Source organism: Giraffa tippelskirchi, chromosome 2 (assembly GCF_054371585.1).
Source record: "Giraffa tippelskirchi isolate mGirTip1 chromosome 2, T2T-mGirTip1v1.2.pri, whole genome shotgun sequence".
Taxonomy (NCBI): Eukaryota; Metazoa; Chordata; class Mammalia; order Artiodactyla; family Giraffidae; genus Giraffa; species Giraffa tippelskirchi.
Genome location: NC_137276.1, coordinates 230,587,169 through 230,604,752, shown reverse-complemented (window position 1 = coordinate 230,604,752; position 17,584 = coordinate 230,587,169). Strand labels below are relative to the sequence as shown.

General features: G+C 38.7%; 1 protein-coding gene across 29 annotated transcripts in view; it reads right to left on the bottom strand.

Annotated features, from left to right (window-relative positions):
- Window positions 1-17,584, bottom strand: part of TTC3 (tetratricopeptide repeat domain 3) — a 121,541-nt gene that overhangs the window by 26,113 nt on the left and 77,844 nt on the right. For all 29 annotated transcript variants that reach the window (XM_081573107.1, XM_081573116.1, XM_081573113.1 and 26 more), the window contains 7 exons: window positions 15,270-15,316; window positions 14,238-14,294; window positions 13,039-13,112; window positions 11,625-11,789; window positions 7,465-8,512; window positions 6,448-6,513; window positions 4,009-4,158 (listed from right to left, as the gene is read on the bottom strand). In XM_081573107.1, coding sequence (XP_081429233.1) covers window positions 4,009-4,158; window positions 6,448-6,513; window positions 7,465-8,512; window positions 11,625-11,789; window positions 13,039-13,112; window positions 14,238-14,294; window positions 15,270-15,316 — 1,607 coding nt within the window. The remainder of the gene's footprint in view (window positions 1-4,008; window positions 4,159-6,447; window positions 6,514-7,464; window positions 8,513-11,624; window positions 11,790-13,038; window positions 13,113-14,237; window positions 14,295-15,269; window positions 15,317-17,584) is intronic.

Below are 17,584 nucleotides of genomic sequence, written 5' to 3'. Positions count from 1 at the left end.
AACCATAGCCTTGACTAGACGTACCTTTGTTGGCAAAGTAATGTCTCTGATTTTAATATGCTGTCTACATTGGTCATAACTTTTCTTTCAAGGAGTAAGCGTCTTTTAATTTCATGGCTGCAATCACCAACTGCAGTGATTTTGGAGCCCCCCAAAAATAAAGTCTGCCACTGCTTCCACTGTTTCCCCATCTATTTGCCATGAAGTGATGGGACCAGATGCTATGATATTAGTTTTCTGAATGTTGAGCTTTAAGTCAACTTTTTCACTCTCCTCTTTCACTTTCATCAAGAGGCTCTTTAGTTCTTCTTTGGTTTCTGCCAAAAGGATGGTGTCATCTGCATATCTGAGGTTATTGATATTTCTCCGGGCAATCTTGATTCCAGCTTGTGCTTCATCCAGCCTAGCGTTTCTCATGATGTACTCTGCATATAAGTTAAATAAGCAGGGTGACAATATACAGCCTTGATGTTCTCCTTTTCCTATTTGGAACCAGTCTGTTGTTCCATGTCCAGTTCTAACCGTGGCTTCCTGAACTGCATACAGATTTCTCAGGAGGCAGGTCAGGTGGTCTGGTATTTCCATCTCTTGAAGAATTTTCCACAGTTTCTTGTGATCCACACAGTCAAAGGCTTTGGCACAGTCAATAAAGCAAAAGTAGATGTTTTTCTGGAATTCTCTTTTTTGATGATCCAACAGTTGTTGCCAATTTGATCTCTGGTTCCTCTGCCTTTTCTAAAACCAGCTTGAACATCTGGAAGTTCATGGTTCACGTATTGTTGAAGCCTGGCTTGGAGAATTTTGAGCATGACTTTACTAGCGTGTGAGATGAGTGCAACTGTGTGGTAGTTTGAGCATTCTTTGACATTGCCTTTCTTTGGGATTGGAATCAAAACTGACCTTTTCCTCTGGCCACTGCTGAGTTTTCCAAATGTGCTGGCATATTGAGTGCAACACTTTCACAGCATCATTACAAGTTAGAGGTACTTTAAGAACAATAGGAGATTCTGCCTTTAGAATTGCTATTTTTCTCTGGCAGGGAATAGAGAATTAGCTAGGCTAATTATTAAAGGCCATTTCTAGCTCATGCAAATCAAACTCCATCAGCTATACGCAATAGCTAGCCCAGATCTTTGCTGATGCTTTGTAAATGCTCAGCATTCTTCAAATGGTTTGTAAATAAGTTATGTTTCTCAACAAGGCACTACAGCATTCTGGGTGGGGCAATTCTTTCCCCTACTATACTTATCTCTAGCTACTCCCCCATCCCTTTCCAACCACCCCCCTCCATCAGTCCTAACAAAACTATGAAGTATAGGGGAGGGAGGTTGGAAGGAGGGTCAGGATGGGGAACACATGTACACTCATGGCTGATTCATGTGAACGTATGGCAAAAACCACCACAATATTGTAATTAGCCTCCAATTAAAATAAAAAAATAAATAAAAACTATGAAGTATAGATTGTATTATTAATGAGGAAACTGAGGGTCAAAGAGATTGAGTAAATTATTGTAGGTCCCAAAGCCACTAAGTGATGGGGCTGGGGTCACCAGTCAGGCAGTCTGACTATGCTGCCCGAGTTCTTAAGCATGATTTGCCACAGCTTGCCTCTCTCTTCTCTATAAAAATGCATCTGATTACAGCTAAATGTGGAATCAAGAAAATTTAAGTAAAAATACTAACTCATAACCTCAGTGATCGAGAGAGTCAGAGGCCAAGGGAAAGATCAACAAAAGCAAAAATTTATTTTATATTTATAAAAGATTTTTCCACGAGTGAATTATGAGCATAATGGTAATTAATAAAGAAAATAACAGGTAAATTTCACTTGCTCTTCTGTATAAACAACCTAAGGAACTCAGGTGAACAATTTATCCTGAAAGGAAACAGGTATACATTTTCCATGGAAAGTCTAATAACCTAACAGGTCTGCAATTTGAGGGACTAAATCATGGCTCTTTCTAAAAAATGGACTGACTACTCTTAAGCACAACCACATGGAACCAGGCCCAGAGTCTCAGCAAAGTTAAGAAGCAGGTCAAGAGCCCAATCCCATCGGTTACAGCTGCCGCTCTCTCACAGCTCTCCTCCCTGGGTGCTCATTTACTGTACATTTCTTGGTCAGGGGTACAAAGAAGTCTTGATGAACTGCACAAACACAGGACCCAGTCAAACCAGGAGCTTATAAAGCTGGAAAGAAAGGAACCAGAAAGAAAGAAACCTCCCTCACCAGGTGAAACGTGTAACTCGCTCAGTCGTGCCAGACTCTTTGCGACCCCATGGACTATACAGTCCATGGGATTCTCCAGGCCAGAATGCTGGAGTGGGTAGCCTTTCCCTTCTCCAGGGAGTCTTTCCAACCCAGGGACTGAACCCAGGTCTCCCTGACCTGGCAGGCGGATTCTTTACCAGCTGAGTCACAAAGGAAGTCCAAGAATACTGGAGTGTGTAGCCTATCCCTTCTCCAGAGGGTCTTCCTGACCCAGGGTCTCCTGCATTGCAGGCAGATTCTTTACCAACTGAGCTATCAGGGAAGCCCTCACTCACCAGATGACCACCTTAAATCAAGTGGCTGTGTCTGCATCTGTCCACATCACTTAATTGGGTGGACACAGGCATTCTCATACGGGTTTATTAAAATTGAATTTTCCTGAGACAATACGAAGTTTACAAAAATGTTTTATTTTGTTAAGCTTCCCAAGTAGCTTATCCAAATTAGTGTTCTATGAGTCTCTGTGAAAGGTTTTATTTTTGTTCCCTTTCCCCTCTTCCTAATCAGGAAGACTTCATTCAACTGGGCAACTGAGCAGAAAGGCTGGTTCCTTCTAAGTTTTCAAATCTCCCCAGTCTCATCCCAAGTGAAAGCATGCCCTAAGGAATGCTGTAATGGTTACCTCTACAAACCAACCCTTTCCTTCTGGGTACACTTAAACCTCAACAAGTAAGTTTATTGATTAAGGTACCACATCTAATTTTCTTTTATTTAATATGTGACCTCAGCAAATGACTCAGACTTCTGGGACAAATTCTTCCTTTCTTAAATGGACTAACAGACCCTTTTTACCTCTGTACAAAGACTTCAGTTTTTACAACCTAATTAAACAATAGGCAGAAGACCTGAATAACATTTTTCCAAAGAAAACATTATACGCCAACAGGCACATAAAAAGACGTTCAACATGACTCTTTATGAGAGAAATGCAAATCAAAACCACAATGAGGACTTCCCTGGCGGTACAGTGGATAAGAATCCACCTGCTAATGCAGGGGACGTGGGTTCAGTTTCTGGTCCAGGACAATTCCACATGCCGCAGGGCAGCTAAGCGAGTGGACCACAACACCTGCGCCCTAGAGCCAGGGCGCTGCAACGAGAGGCCACCACAGTGAGAAGCCTGCGCACTGCAATGCAGAGGAGCCTCTGCTCTCCACAACCAGAGAAAGCCCAAGTGCAGCAATGAAGACCTAGTGCCACCAAAAATAAATAAAACAAATCTGAAAATTAAAAAACGAGTAATAATCTAACCCCATAAAACGGGAGCAATTATTACCCAAACAACGGAACTAAAGCAGAGATGTTAAACACACACCACACACACCAGTCTGCCCAAGAAGAGAACTAGTACAGAACTAAGCCTGGATGTGAACCCAGTCAGTGTCCAGGCCTCACCTGTGGAACCTCTAGTGCTACACCACTACTCTCACTATAAAGAAGAATTTAACTTGTAACTTACCAGGAAATAGTTTTAGTTAATCAAGGAAGCCAAGTTATAGATAAATGAAAATTCAGATTCACAGCCCTTTTCTTACATGACAACTTATAGAGATTGTAAAACACTGCAAATAAAAACACTGTCACTTTAATGGCATAAAGACTTGTGAAATAGGCAACAGTGAGAAAGAATCCTTTGTTTAGCCAACAGCACAGTAGCTCTGCTAGCTGAGGCTACACAAGCACAATGCTCTGAACGATGCCGCATGGTATTAAAGAGGTTTCAGACAGGATTACCTTATTTTCTTCGACATTCCTTTTCAACTTTTCTTCCAAGTCCTTGGTTTCTTCTGAGCCCTTGACATTGCTCTGTTCATAATTTTCACATGCTTCCTTAAGCTGCTCTTGTAAAACCTGGTACTCCTTTTCAATCTGTGAAATACCCCCCTAAAAATATAATACAAAATTACCTATTAAAAGTAGTTTTAAAAGCCTATTTCCGACCTTGTTCTGAAGTGTCTCTTCAGATAAACGAAAGAGGATATAAGGCAGACGAAAATTTACAAGGAAAATGTCACAATAATTCAAGAATTTAAAACCTCTTACATTGTTTAGCAAAGTCAGCTCTTTTAAAAAAAGAGTTACTCATATTACTGGAATTCATAAGGAAACTTTCCAATATGCAGCATAATTAGCTCTTAATATTTGTTTTAGAAGGGTTCAGTATTAAATTAATAGTCTGATATGACAGTCATCCTCCACAATTAACATCAAGAACTATTTACTGGCTTTAAGAATCGCAAATATTATGCATGCATTAGATATGAACAGGACATACTAGTTTTGGCCCTACGTTTTTAACGTTTCAAATAGACGGTTGCTGATTATTTTTAAAACATGACTTAAAATATTATCAATAAATTATTTTCAGTTAGTAACTGTCTCCTGGGCAGCTTTAAGAAAAGCTAACAGAAGTCATACTGTACTGTGAAATGTTGGCCAGCAAATAAGCAGCATTTATGTATTTGTAAGCCTTTCATCCTGCTGGGATGGGCAGCAGTCACACACTTGTTGTGAATGGAGCACCTGTCAGATGCCGGCAGCTCCCCTCAGCTGCGGCAACTGCTCTGCCCAGCTACGAGGGCTCCAGCAGCCAGGGTTGGGAATCTAGGGCAGGTGCACACACCCGGCCCACTGTTCCCATCCCCTGCACCTCTTACAGCACCTTAGCATCTCCCAAGTGTACAAAGGCAGGGAACTGAGGTTCTGAAATTCTGTTCATTGTCAGAGAACTGTGAACTATGGCCAAGCTGACCACACACACCAGTCTGCTGCTAGTGTCGTCCAAACTGGAAGTTCGGCACTATGAATACAGTCCATGTTTAAATAATCAACTAGATGGTGAGCCCATGACCCATGAGCAAGCCTTTACGGTTTCAGATCTTAATTGTTTCTATTTGCATTCCCAATTCAGCAAAAGAATCCCCCTGCAGCTTGACATTATGAACTAATTCATATGCCCTAAACTGCTGACAGAGACATTGTTTGTTACGTAACAACAGAAAACATGCGTTCTATTCATGTCTGTTTTGAGATTGTGTTAAATTAAAATCTTTAGAGAGCCAATCCATTTGATACTATAATAGGTCTTCCTATTCAAGTACATTGAACATTTCTCATTTACTTAAGTCTTCTGTGTGTCTCTCAGAGCATTTTAAAGTTTTCTTTCCAAGTTTATATATTTTTTGATACTACTGAGAATGACAGCTTTTCCTTTACTATGTTTTGCAATGGGTTGTTTATATACAGAAAGGTATTTTATCCATTTATGTTTCTGAATTCTCTTACATTTTGGTATTGGGTTTTTGGTTGATCATTTTGGATTTTATAGGGACACAGTCTTAGCCTCTGTATATAATACTTCATACCTCCACCTTTAAAATCTTATTTTTTCTCTTATCTTTTATCAACCAATATCTCCAGGATAATAATAAATATTAATGATGATATACAATATTTAAGCAGGATGATGGGGTTTGGCTTAAAAGGGAAAGATACAAGCATGCTGAGAAGTATTCAGCTATTCCCTATTTGATTATAGTTTTAGTCAAGAAAAAAACTTGAATTTTATCCAATAGCTTTTCAGCAACTATGGAGTTGATCAAATGACTTTTCCCTTAAAGATCTATCACAAAGTACTTATATTAATAAATTTTCTAATTGAATCATCCTTAAAGTGGTTAAGATTTTTAGAATAATTTTTGTATTATTCACATGAATAAGCTTTTATTTATAAATACAGGCTCATTATACCAGTTAAAACAATAAAGCTGTTAAGATAGAAAAAAACTTTTCCTCTGACTCTTCTTTCCAAATGTGAACAATAAAACAATTTTTTTGTTATGTTCTAAAGCTTATTCTACTTCCCTGGTGGCTCAGCAGTAAAGAATCCGCCTGCCAATGCGGGAGACCCAGGTTCAATCCCTGGGTAGGGAAGATCCCCTGGAGGAGGAAATGGCAACCCACTCCAGTATGCTTGCCTGAGAAATCCCGTGGACAGAAGAGCCATGGGGTCACACGAGAGTCAGACACGACTTGGTGACTAAACAACAAGGCTTATTCTATGATGTTTCATATGAAATAACTCGCTTCAAAATAGTTCTAAGTTCATCATTCCCATTTAGTTAAAGTAATGAAAATTAAATCTTTTAACAGTTTAATACAGTTCTGACTCACCTGTTGTGCCTCAAAAGGACCATATGGCTCAGTATTGACTTCTTGATGTGTCATATTCCAAGATACCTTCGGGGCAAAACAAGCACATTCAATCTGTCTCAAACACTCCAGTAAAATAAATCCATCATTTGATAACATTTTGAAACATGCCCATAATTTTTTCACGGTTTTTATTTTTTTTGCCAGTTTAGATAACATTCTATGTTTTCTACAAATGTTTGTAACAGGAAGGAGTATCATTTGGAATTCATAAAAGTGAAAATGATTTTGGTTCATTACTCTTAACATAATTTTTCAAAGCTTTCTAGAAAGCTTTTAAAAAACTTAATGAGTAGGAGGATAAGCAATAAGGGTTTCATGCATTCATGCCTTATAAGGTTAACTACAGAGAAAGCTTATTCTTGAGCGTGTTAGGAAGGAACATTTATTCATATCCCTTGTTTCTCTCCACCTGGTTGTGTCCTGTATCTCCCTCCCCGCCTCCCCACCCACGCCCCGCCCCCGGGGTTTGACAGGAGAAACTGGGCATGTGCAACCCTGACTCTTTCTTTTCTTTTTCTCTTTCTCTTGGGAGCTGCTCGTGCAGAGAGCACATTTTCCCGTTCCTCCTCCTTGCACTGTCTTGGGGGCAAGCACCCAAGTTGGAAGGCCCTCTAGTTCAGCACTGCTGTGAATGAGGAGGGGAAGCTGCTAAGTCGTGGGCTTCAGTCTCGGGACAGACACTCTCTAGAGAAAAGAGCCACATTATCCTACTGCACTTTTATTAATTATCAAGGTGGTGCTTTGGCTCCATCTGCTGATTCTACTGCTTTATGTCTCAACTGGTGCAAAACATGGATAGGAAGAAGGGTATTACTTACTACACTCCAAAATTCCTTCTGGCATTACCTGTCATGCCCTACAAAAGTGCTCATAAAGTCCACTATTTCAAAGGGTTTCAGTAAATATAATGGCAATGAAAAATGAAGAGAAAAATTTAACTTTGATGTTAAGAAGACTTTCTCAGTTTAGTCTTACCTGTATGGCAACCACTTGTGTACATGGAATATGTGTTACTTCATCGGTGCTTTCTGGATTTGCTTCCCACTTGGCAGAATCTCCACAGTGGTCATCATTACTGTTAGCCTCACTCTGGGCTGTATAAGCACCATCCGAGCTGCACTCTGACTTCACTGGTGTTTCCAAAGATTCCTCAAGGACCTGTGTTTTGCAGGCAATCTGGTTACCAGGGGCATTCTCAGCACTGAAATGATGAGCCTCAAAATGCACTTCCGTTATGTCACTAGCTACAAAAGACGGCACCACTGGTATTGGTCTTTGCAGGTGATACTCAGTAGGAACGTGGGCCAGAGGGGTGTAAATGCTATATTGGGGCAAAGTCGGTAACACACTGATGAAGGCTGGTGGTGTCTGGGTGATGTCAAATCCCCGAAAGGGAAGGCATGTGCAGTATCCTGCAACCAGCTGGGGTCGAGGCCAATAGGTCGCTTTCACTTCCTCAGGAACTGGTTTGGGAGAATTAGAGGAGACTTGCTTGGGACTGGTCTCCTCAGAGACTGGTCTGGGAGAATCAGAAGACACCCCTTTGGGCTTCTCATCCTCAGAAACTGATCTGGAAGAATTATCAGAAACTAGTTGTGGCTTCATAGTGTCACAAGCTGATTGGGGAGAATTAGCAGATGCACGCTGAGGCTTCACATCCTCAGAAGCTGGTGCTGAAGGTAAGTCAGACATTGGTTTGGACTTTACATCTGGTTTAAATTCCCTAGCAGTTGGATTCAGTGATAGTTTAACTCGTAAATACTCTCCTGTTTTTGAAATTTCTTCTACTTTTGTCTTAATGTTTTTCTTCTTTCTCTTTTTCCTGAGTCGTAACGCAACTTTCTTCAATGCGATACAGTTGTCAATCACAACAAAACGAGGACATCCCAGGAGAAACGCTTTCAAGCCTCCTGCTTCTTCTAGAATCTGTCGAGTTTCTTCTGGGAAGAACTCATATTCTTCAGAAAACATCTTGTTATTCATGTCCAAGGGACCATGTTCCTCCAACAACTGAGAGAAATAGCTAGGCAAAAAAATTTACATATGTTATTATAAGGAAGTACTTAAAACATGCTTTTCTGAAAAAAATATGTCTCAAAATTTCCCCCAAAGCAAAATACTACTTCATTTCTAACCTGAACACATCCCCAACAAACATATACTCATATTAAATCTGAGAAGGGCTAACTGTAATCAATGATACTATAAAATTTACTCCTCAGAAAATAATCCTTTAAAAGCTTTTTTTGGGGAAAAAAAGAGACTAAAAAGTTATTTTTTATAAGCTGTGATTAAATAATTATTCAATATATATATATTTTTTTAATACTTGCTTTTGGATTTTTTAAAAAACATGTATTTATTTGGCTACCCCCAGTCTTAGTTGTGGCATGTGAGATCTTTATTTGTAGCACATGGATCTAGCTTCCTGACCAGGGATCAAACCCACGCCTCCTGCATTAAAAGTGCAGAGAATCACTGGACTGCCAGGGAAGTCTCTGGAATATCTTTTCATGTATCTGCTGGCCATCTGTATGTCTTCTTTGGGAAAATGCTTATTCGAATCTTCTGCCCATTTCTAAACTGAACATTTCTTTTTTTTTTTGCTACTGAGTTGCCTCAGTTCTTCAGACGTTTTGGGTATTAGCCCCTTATCAGATATATGATTTTCAAATATGTGTAAGCATATTTTCATAATCGAATGATGACCATTAGTGTCTTAAATGGTCCTTGATGGACTGCCACAGTGCCTGTGCATGTCACTGTCAGCACGGGGCCAAGGGGTAGAAATGGGAAGAATATTTCAGAAAGCATTCCCATCCGAATGCTCTAGGTGTGCCCCTTTGAAAAACCACTGTTTTCTACATGCTCATGATTCCTTTCTCTTTTTTTAAAGAAGTAGATTAAAGACCAGGACCCAATTCCCACTTTCTTGGAAGAAAGCATGACAAGTAAGCAAGAACCACATGTTCTTTTTGGTAGGCAAAAACTGACAGGGAGAAAAAACATGATTCTTATTTCACAAAGTTATTTTTATTTGCAACACACTGTGATTCAACCTACGACCAATTTCACTCTCCTGCCATCTGTAAGCTGAATGGTAGCATCACATCTTCTACTTACTTTTTGAAACCTTCCACCTTAACCGGTTAATAAATCTTGACTAATTAACACTACTGAAGAACTGTTAGGGAAAACGGAATGCAGAACACCATACACTACCTACACTGTAGATACACTATCTGCAATGTATAGTATAATACCATATACTATAATAGTATAGTATAACACCATATACTATCTGAATGCAGAATACCATATACTTCAACTATCTGTGCCATAAAACATTAGAATGAAGGGGGTCACTGAAAACAAACAGTCCAATCCCCTACTTTAAAGTGAAATATTTAAGTCAAGAAAAAAAAGCAGTTATCCCAATATTCTGAATTTCATGTCTGTTACGCTTTCTACTCTATATTCTTTTCAGATACAAAAGTTTAGTTTCATTTTTCTTTTACCCATTGGCCAATTAAAAAAATCATCTTTAAGCCAATCATGATTACACGTTTATTTTTGAAAATTCAAAGAAAGAATTAAGTTCTGAGGTATGACTTCCTGTAACTTCTTGATTTTCTTCTATTATAAGATATAATGTCCCATTTCAAAATACACAAACAAATCAACCTATTTTTTTCTCATAAAGTTACTTTATTTCTTCCCACTTATAAAGGTAATGTAGTCTTTAAGAAGCAAACTCCTGAAAACTACAGTTTAGCTTCAGGTTTAGATGCTTGAAGCAAAGTCTAGCATGTTTTAAGAAATACTAGTACAGTCCCCTGGAGAAGGAAATTATCACCCACTCCAGTACTCTTGCCTGGAGAACCCCAGGGACAGAGGAGCCTGGCGGGCTATATATAGTCCATGGGTCGCAAAGGATCGGACACAACTGAGTGACTGAACAACAGTAACAATATAGTTTTACAGCTGATTCCAGGTTGTCATCCAGTTCTCTGGGAATATGATTTGCTTAGCACTTCAACTCTGAAGAAAAACTATGAAGAGGGGTCCAAGAGCATTAACTAAAATAAACTGAAGAGGAATAATGCAACTGAGAAACATAGAAAAAATAACCAAATTACAGATGAGTGATGGGTTTTCCAGGAGTTCGCTTATAAATTAATTTTCTCTTGCAGATGTCAGCCCCTCATCATCTTCTCCTAAGGAAAGCATCATGTACTATTTATTAATCACAAGCTTAAAAAAAAAAAAAAAGCAAATGCTTTTTAGATTTTCCTGAACTCTATTACTCTACCACCCCCCACTCAGACTTGACTTTTGTGTTAATTTCTTTTTTTTTTTTGCCACACAATATGTGGGATCTTAGGCCCCTGACCAAGGATCACACCTGTGCCCCCTGCAGAATCCTAACCTTACTGGACCACTAGGGAAGTCCCCTAGTGTTAATTTCACATTCACACTTTCAAACCAAAAGTAATTCAGCCCAAAGTTTCTTAGATGGAAAAGTCTATTTCTCTTTTCCTAGATGAATCTCAGGAGGTTAAGTTTTCAGTAGAATACAGAGAATCAGGGTTCTGTATCTGTACTACCATCCCAGCCAGACAGCTCTCTCAGCAGCAGTCACCGGATCCTGGTATCCCTTCCCAGTGAAGGGTAATACTTCACCAAGCCACATTAAGTGTCTCTGGGCTTAGGAGACACCAAACAACTACATCATATCAACGTAAAGACAAGAGAGCAAATAATCATACTATTCCTTGTCAAATATATACTGTGGAATTTATGATAAAAGATTATGGCTGGAAGCTTCATTTATCATTCCTATCAGGACACACTAGGACAGTTTTGGAAATACAAAGGGTTTACATTAGCAGCTCAAACTGACACAACCAATAAACATTAGGGTTCTAAAAAAATTTTTAATTTAATAGTTAAAAATTTCCAATTAACTCTGTGTAATACATGACCAAAAGCCATAGAAATACTTTTCTTCCCCAGAATTTGTGAGCCAAACACAGATTCTTTTAATAAACAGAAAGGAACACAAATTTAAAACAATTTAAGATTTTTTACTGGCAGCCTCAATGTAATAGTTGTAGGAATGTTAAGACACTTACTCGTATAGAGTTGAACATTTTTGTTTTGGGTTTATGTCCCACAGCTTCTTATTCCGGACAACATACTCATTACTGTGCTGTTCATACAGAGCTTCAAATTCTTCTACATCTTGCCGAAGGTGATCAGGCACTACAAAGGGGCCCGCAGAATTTAAACTTCGTTTGCTGATAAAACAAACAAACAAACAAAGAAACAAATGATTTTCTTGTGAATGATAAACTTCTAGGTGACCCAGAATAACATTTAAATTGGAATAAAAATAACGTATTATTCAACTTTTGGATGCAAAAACATACTACCAGAGAATTTAATGCAGAAAAGTTAACTTTCCACAACTTTAGTCAAGAGATATCTGAGTACTAAGTTCTTTCATTAATAATTATCAAGAGTAATTTTTTAAAAATCTTCTCGTTTAGAAAAAATATCAATCTTGTATTAATTGTAACACATTAAAAAGCAAAATGAAAGGTTTTATTACAATGGTGATCAATTTAAAGTGAGACTGAGATTGGTAAAAGGTACTTAAAAATTTTTTTTTTTTTTAAAGAGTCTAAGATTCTAGCACTCTGCAAAGCTGGAGTAGGGCTGAGTGTGGGCTCTAAACCAGATTCCTGGTTTAAACTCTGGCTCTGCTGTGAATGAGCTTTGTGTCCTTGGGCACAGTCAACTGCACTGTGCCTGAGCTTCCTTATGTGTAAAACGCATATAATAGTATTTATCTCCAAGAAAGAAGAATGGATTAGATGAGTTTATATATATATATACATAAAAAGCTCTTAAAACAGTGCCTGGTACATAAGTGCTATCAAAATATAGGCTCTTATTATTTAAAACAATTCCCCCATTCAAAGAGTCCACGAAAAAATGCAAAACAACTGTTACAACTCATTTAAGAAATGTGGGGGGGAAACTTTGTGGGTCTTTGGTCCATAAAGGAATATGATATAAAAAACTTACTGCTACTCACTAGTTTTATTTCTTGTATCTACCTGTCTCTTGAAAACTCAGTTTCAACAACCAGATCCACTGGAAATTGCTAATACCTAAGGCGGAACCATAGTATCACATACAGCCTCCAAAATACCTTCCTAGTAATTATCAACAGGACATTCTCTTCATTGAACATTTTAAAGAGTATTTTCTAGGATTTTCCAACAGTATCCTGCACATAGTAAGTTCTCAACCTTATCAAATGAATGTTATCAACCCTCTGATTTTAACAGTTTATATCAATTCTTAACACTGACAGCCTACACTATATAAATCGATCACAATGGGTCACATCAGGTTGTTATTAACAGATGCATGTCTTGAGGCAGAGAAGTTAGGGAAATAAAAGACAAGTTTAAAGGACAACAGATTAATATACCTTTTAAGTTAAAATAAAAGCAAAATTTTTCAGACTGTGCTTACATATAGTCTTCACCTGAAGTGACAGTCTCATTGTTTGGTGTGACTGAAGGTGTTCCAGATCCAACTAACATAGGCTGGTTTAAAAAACAAAAATGACAATGATTTTCCACCTTTACCACTAAAACTGATGAATGCTTATACAAATATGCACAAAAACTGCCAATATATAGGACTTATCTAAATTTTCTTGTGAACAGGAACATACAGCAATAAAATTTTCAACAGCCAAAACTAGGCACAAGTTAACATTTAGATAGTTTCTCACACTCCAAAAAATTTTAAACTATCATTGTGGAAACTCTCATTTTAGATAAACCACAGACATATAATCAAAGATAAAAACAAAAGTTGTATTGGAACTTATAAGCTACTCTTATCCACCCCTAATTTTCAACCCCTGCCTCCCATTTGATCCTGCAAATGTGTGATAGCCATTAAGAACCCGCCTTAAGACTTAGAAGTAAAGTCCCAGTCATCTCATGGGCTTGAAGCAGAGCTTTAGGTGAGCGGAAGGAAGGCGTCTATCAATTCTGAGACTCTGTCATGATGGTTAGTATTTATCTTTTTTTTTTTTCCCAAAGTCTTTATTGTATTTGTTATAATACTGGCTCCTGTTGTTTATGTTCTTGTGTTTTTTGGCCACAAGGCATGTGGGATCTTAGCTGCCCATCCAGGGATTGAATCCTTACCCTGGGTACTGGAAAGTGAAGGCTTAACCACTGGACCACCAGGGAAGTCTCAGCATTTTTACTTTAAATATTTAGGTAATAATTCCATTGATTAATAATAATATGCATCATATCTTGTCATACAGATAACGACACGAGGGCACAGGGAAGTCGATTTCCCCAAGGTCACAGAGATAATAAAAATAATAATTGGTAGAACCAAGGTTAAGAACCCAGATCTGCCTGATCTCAAAGCAGCCTTGGCCACACTGATGAACAGCCATACAAAGTGCTACATTACGACAATTTCACTAGGAAATACCTAGAAAATGAAAAGGATAATAAAGAGTCTCTATTAAGAATTACTTACATACGATATGAACCTTAAACTTCCTCAAAATGTAGAAAACTGGCAAAACATCTTTAGAGTCTAGAAAGTCTTTCTCTAAAAAGTTCTTCAAAATATCTCAAGAACTAGTTAATTCTTATTTATAAACTCAATTAAGAATCAATACAGAAAATACTCCATACCTTTGAATCTTTTGGCTTCTTTTTCTTGCCTTTGTTTTTTATCTTGGTAGAATTAAACTAAAAAGTAAAAAAAAAAAAAAAATTATTGGACACTCAAATAATAGTATTATGAAGCTACCATATATTACAAGATACCATTCTGATTTTCATAGACTGGTCCTAAGTTGAAGTACATAAAATGTTTACCAAAAATTAACACTTTAGTGTGTTAAGCTCCACTGTTTTGATTTATAATACAAAATAAGAAAAATGCTAAATGACACCTAATGCTATATAACTAAAATTAATCGTTCCAACTTAAGATGCTGGTACTCATGTTCAACAAAGTTTATGTCATTTCAAGTAATTAATGAGACTTATTAAGTAATTCCAGCATGTGCTTATCATATTTTAATGATTTTCCTTTACTAAGCAAACTAGACATTCTGCACTTGGCCAGACACCAGTGGACCAACAGTGAAGTTAGAAGCAGCGTCTAACTTCCCATGGGTTATGTCATCTATGCTTCCACAGTCAGCCAGATAGGATCTGACTGAATAAAGACAAAATTTTAAGTATAGACAACTTGATCATAAAAAAATCATTAAGCAAGTATTTCTCTGTTCGAAAACTGCCACAAACTAAGGAAGACAACTCTGAAATTATTTTAACTTTTTAAGCTCAATTATAAGCCACTCAAAGTCCATTTGTTTTCTTTACAGAATAAAACATAATTTTAATCATTACAAGGTAACATTTTATTTTATGCCATCAGATGACTCAAGAACTCCCTTCTTATTTCTATGATTAACATGTATTAACTGTGAAAATTTATGGACACGGTCTAGTTTAAGCTACAGAGTATGCTGACTGTTGTTCCAAGAGCTTCCTCTTGGGATTGGGATTACCCTAAGAAAATTGTCATGTTATCCAGAAGTCCTCCAGATTTGGTTCTGGAGAGCCCCCTGGGATGTAAACAAACACCAGGTCCTCCTCTCCTTCTTTGGCTGACACAAATTAGAATATAACATTGAAAATGATGAAATAACTTACTGGCACGTCACCACTGTCCTGTTTTCTTAATACAGTGCAGCGGCTGTCTGTTAGAAGATACAGATGGTTTTGTAAGGAAATGAAAGGTTTATATTGTCGTATGATACACTAAGTCCTTAAAGAAAACCACCCCAGATACTGCTAACATCCACTACGTCCTGCTCCTTATTTGGCTTTGACACAAGTTCAGTTTAGAAACCAAGAGCAAAATGGCTGACTCAGTGGAAAACCAACTACCAGGAATCACGAAATTTTAATCCAACTCAGTACAACTTGAGTTTTTTCTAGACACTAAACTCTATGCATGCTGCTGCTGCTTCTATGTGTGCTAGGTGCTGGGAATATACAAATGTAGAGAAAGACCCTGCCATCAATAAGCTCATGTTCTGCAAACTACGCAGAGAGGCAAACACCACAGCCCAGTGTGCTAAAGGCCACAGTAAATGCCGTGGAAACAAAGCTGACAGAGGAACGAAGTCTTCAAGGGAAGCAGCCCAAGGAGGAGTCAGGGAGGGCTGTGGGGAACAGAGGACTTGAGATGAACAAGCAAGAGGCTGGGATGTGAGCAGGCACAGCACAAGGCAAGTTTGGGTGCAGCAGGAATTGAGGTGTACATTCCAAGGGGAGCCGGGAGCACGCTGCTGAGCCCAGACAGACACTGTGACTTCAACCAGCAGGCAAAAGGAAGCAAGTGCTTCCCAAACAGAATACCTAAAGAGGATCAGACAGATGTTCTAGAAGAGTCAGCAGAAGCAGTGTGAGAGAAAGGTTTGGAGTGGGAGAGTCAGAGGCATGGAGACCAGTTGGAGACTACTGAGATCATGGAAAGGTCATTAAGATCTTGGCCTAGGAAAGCGGAGATGGACAGGGAAGGGCAGATCAAGAATACAGCTTCCTTGAATTGGCAACAAACTAGACAAGGGGTAAAAGGCAAGAGGAAGGGTCGAGACCAATTTCAGCACTTCCTGCTTGAAAACAATATATAAAGCATTATTATCTCAGCTAAATCTCATGTCTCCAGAGATACAAGTGGCTTAAGCCATTCCAAGAGGGAGACAGGCACACGGGATCCAAGAGAGAGTTTGGGTCTCCCAATTATCACAGCACTGGTGATATTATTGAGCACCGTTAATTTATAAGATCAGTGGACTTTAAAAAGTTTTTAAGGAATATAATCGTTCCTTTAAAAGAAAGGAGATAAAATTGAAAATGTTGGGGGGTAAGGGTAAGAGGCAGAGGCAGTGGACTTGAAAATCTGCTGTCTGGTCATTTGGTTGGTGGCTTGCACCCTATGACTGAGAGCAGAGAAAATGTCACAGCTGGATGGATTGGGTATTTTAGACACAGAACTTAAGAACCAGGGAAAATGCACAATGAAAGCGAATTGTGTCCTTTTGAATTGTCCTGTGAGATCCAAACATGCATCAAGTTTTGTAAGCTCAGTCCCAGAACAGTATTTTATTCCCAGCAGCAGCAAGCTGAGAGCAATCAATCCAGGCTATCAAGAAGCATGTCACCCCCAGTCATGAAGCAGTGTCCCTGGAAAATAAAGTCACCTATATCTGAGTGTGCTTTCTCCCAAGAACCACAACAAAAGTAAGCTTTTCAGTTCCTTATACTGTATGTGAATTTTGTAATGTGTAACTCTTTAGTACAAGGCCAAAACCTCTTCATGTACTCTTTAAAACAAATAGCATGAAATCTGAAAGTCTAACTCCTGACAGTCATAAAGCAGACGTCTGATGAGAAGGGAAAAGGAGGAGGGCAGGGAGAGATATGTGTAGTTCCAAAGATGAGAAATTTAAATTCAGAATTGAAGAACGTGTCTTACTCTGGATGTCAACTGTCAGATCCACCTCCGTGTCCACAGCCGGGCGTGGACTCTACCCCTGCACCAAGGATTTCCTCTTCCCCGAGGAGGGGAACCCCTCAGCACTTTTCCTGGCTCTCTCTTCTCCCATATTACAGTTACTCCCTTTTCTAAACATAAGGTCCTGAGGGCAAGGACTAGCGTAAGCATTTCTGAATTCCTTGTTGTCACACCTAGCACAAGGTGTTGAAGCAGCAGTAAAGGAAGTTTCTACCGAATTGAGTTAGGGGTGTAGCTGGGCCACCGCCTCCTCTTCTGACTCCCAGCTCTAGGTTCTTCCCACCACAGCAGACATGCTATCTGTTCTAGATTCTACAGACGCTGCCTCTGTCTGCAGGCCAACGTTTCCTTGAATGCTACAAATCAAACCATTTCCTAAGAAAGTCCATCTCTTTAATACATAATCTTTGCCATGACACTGTCAAAACACCTACAATGAGAACAG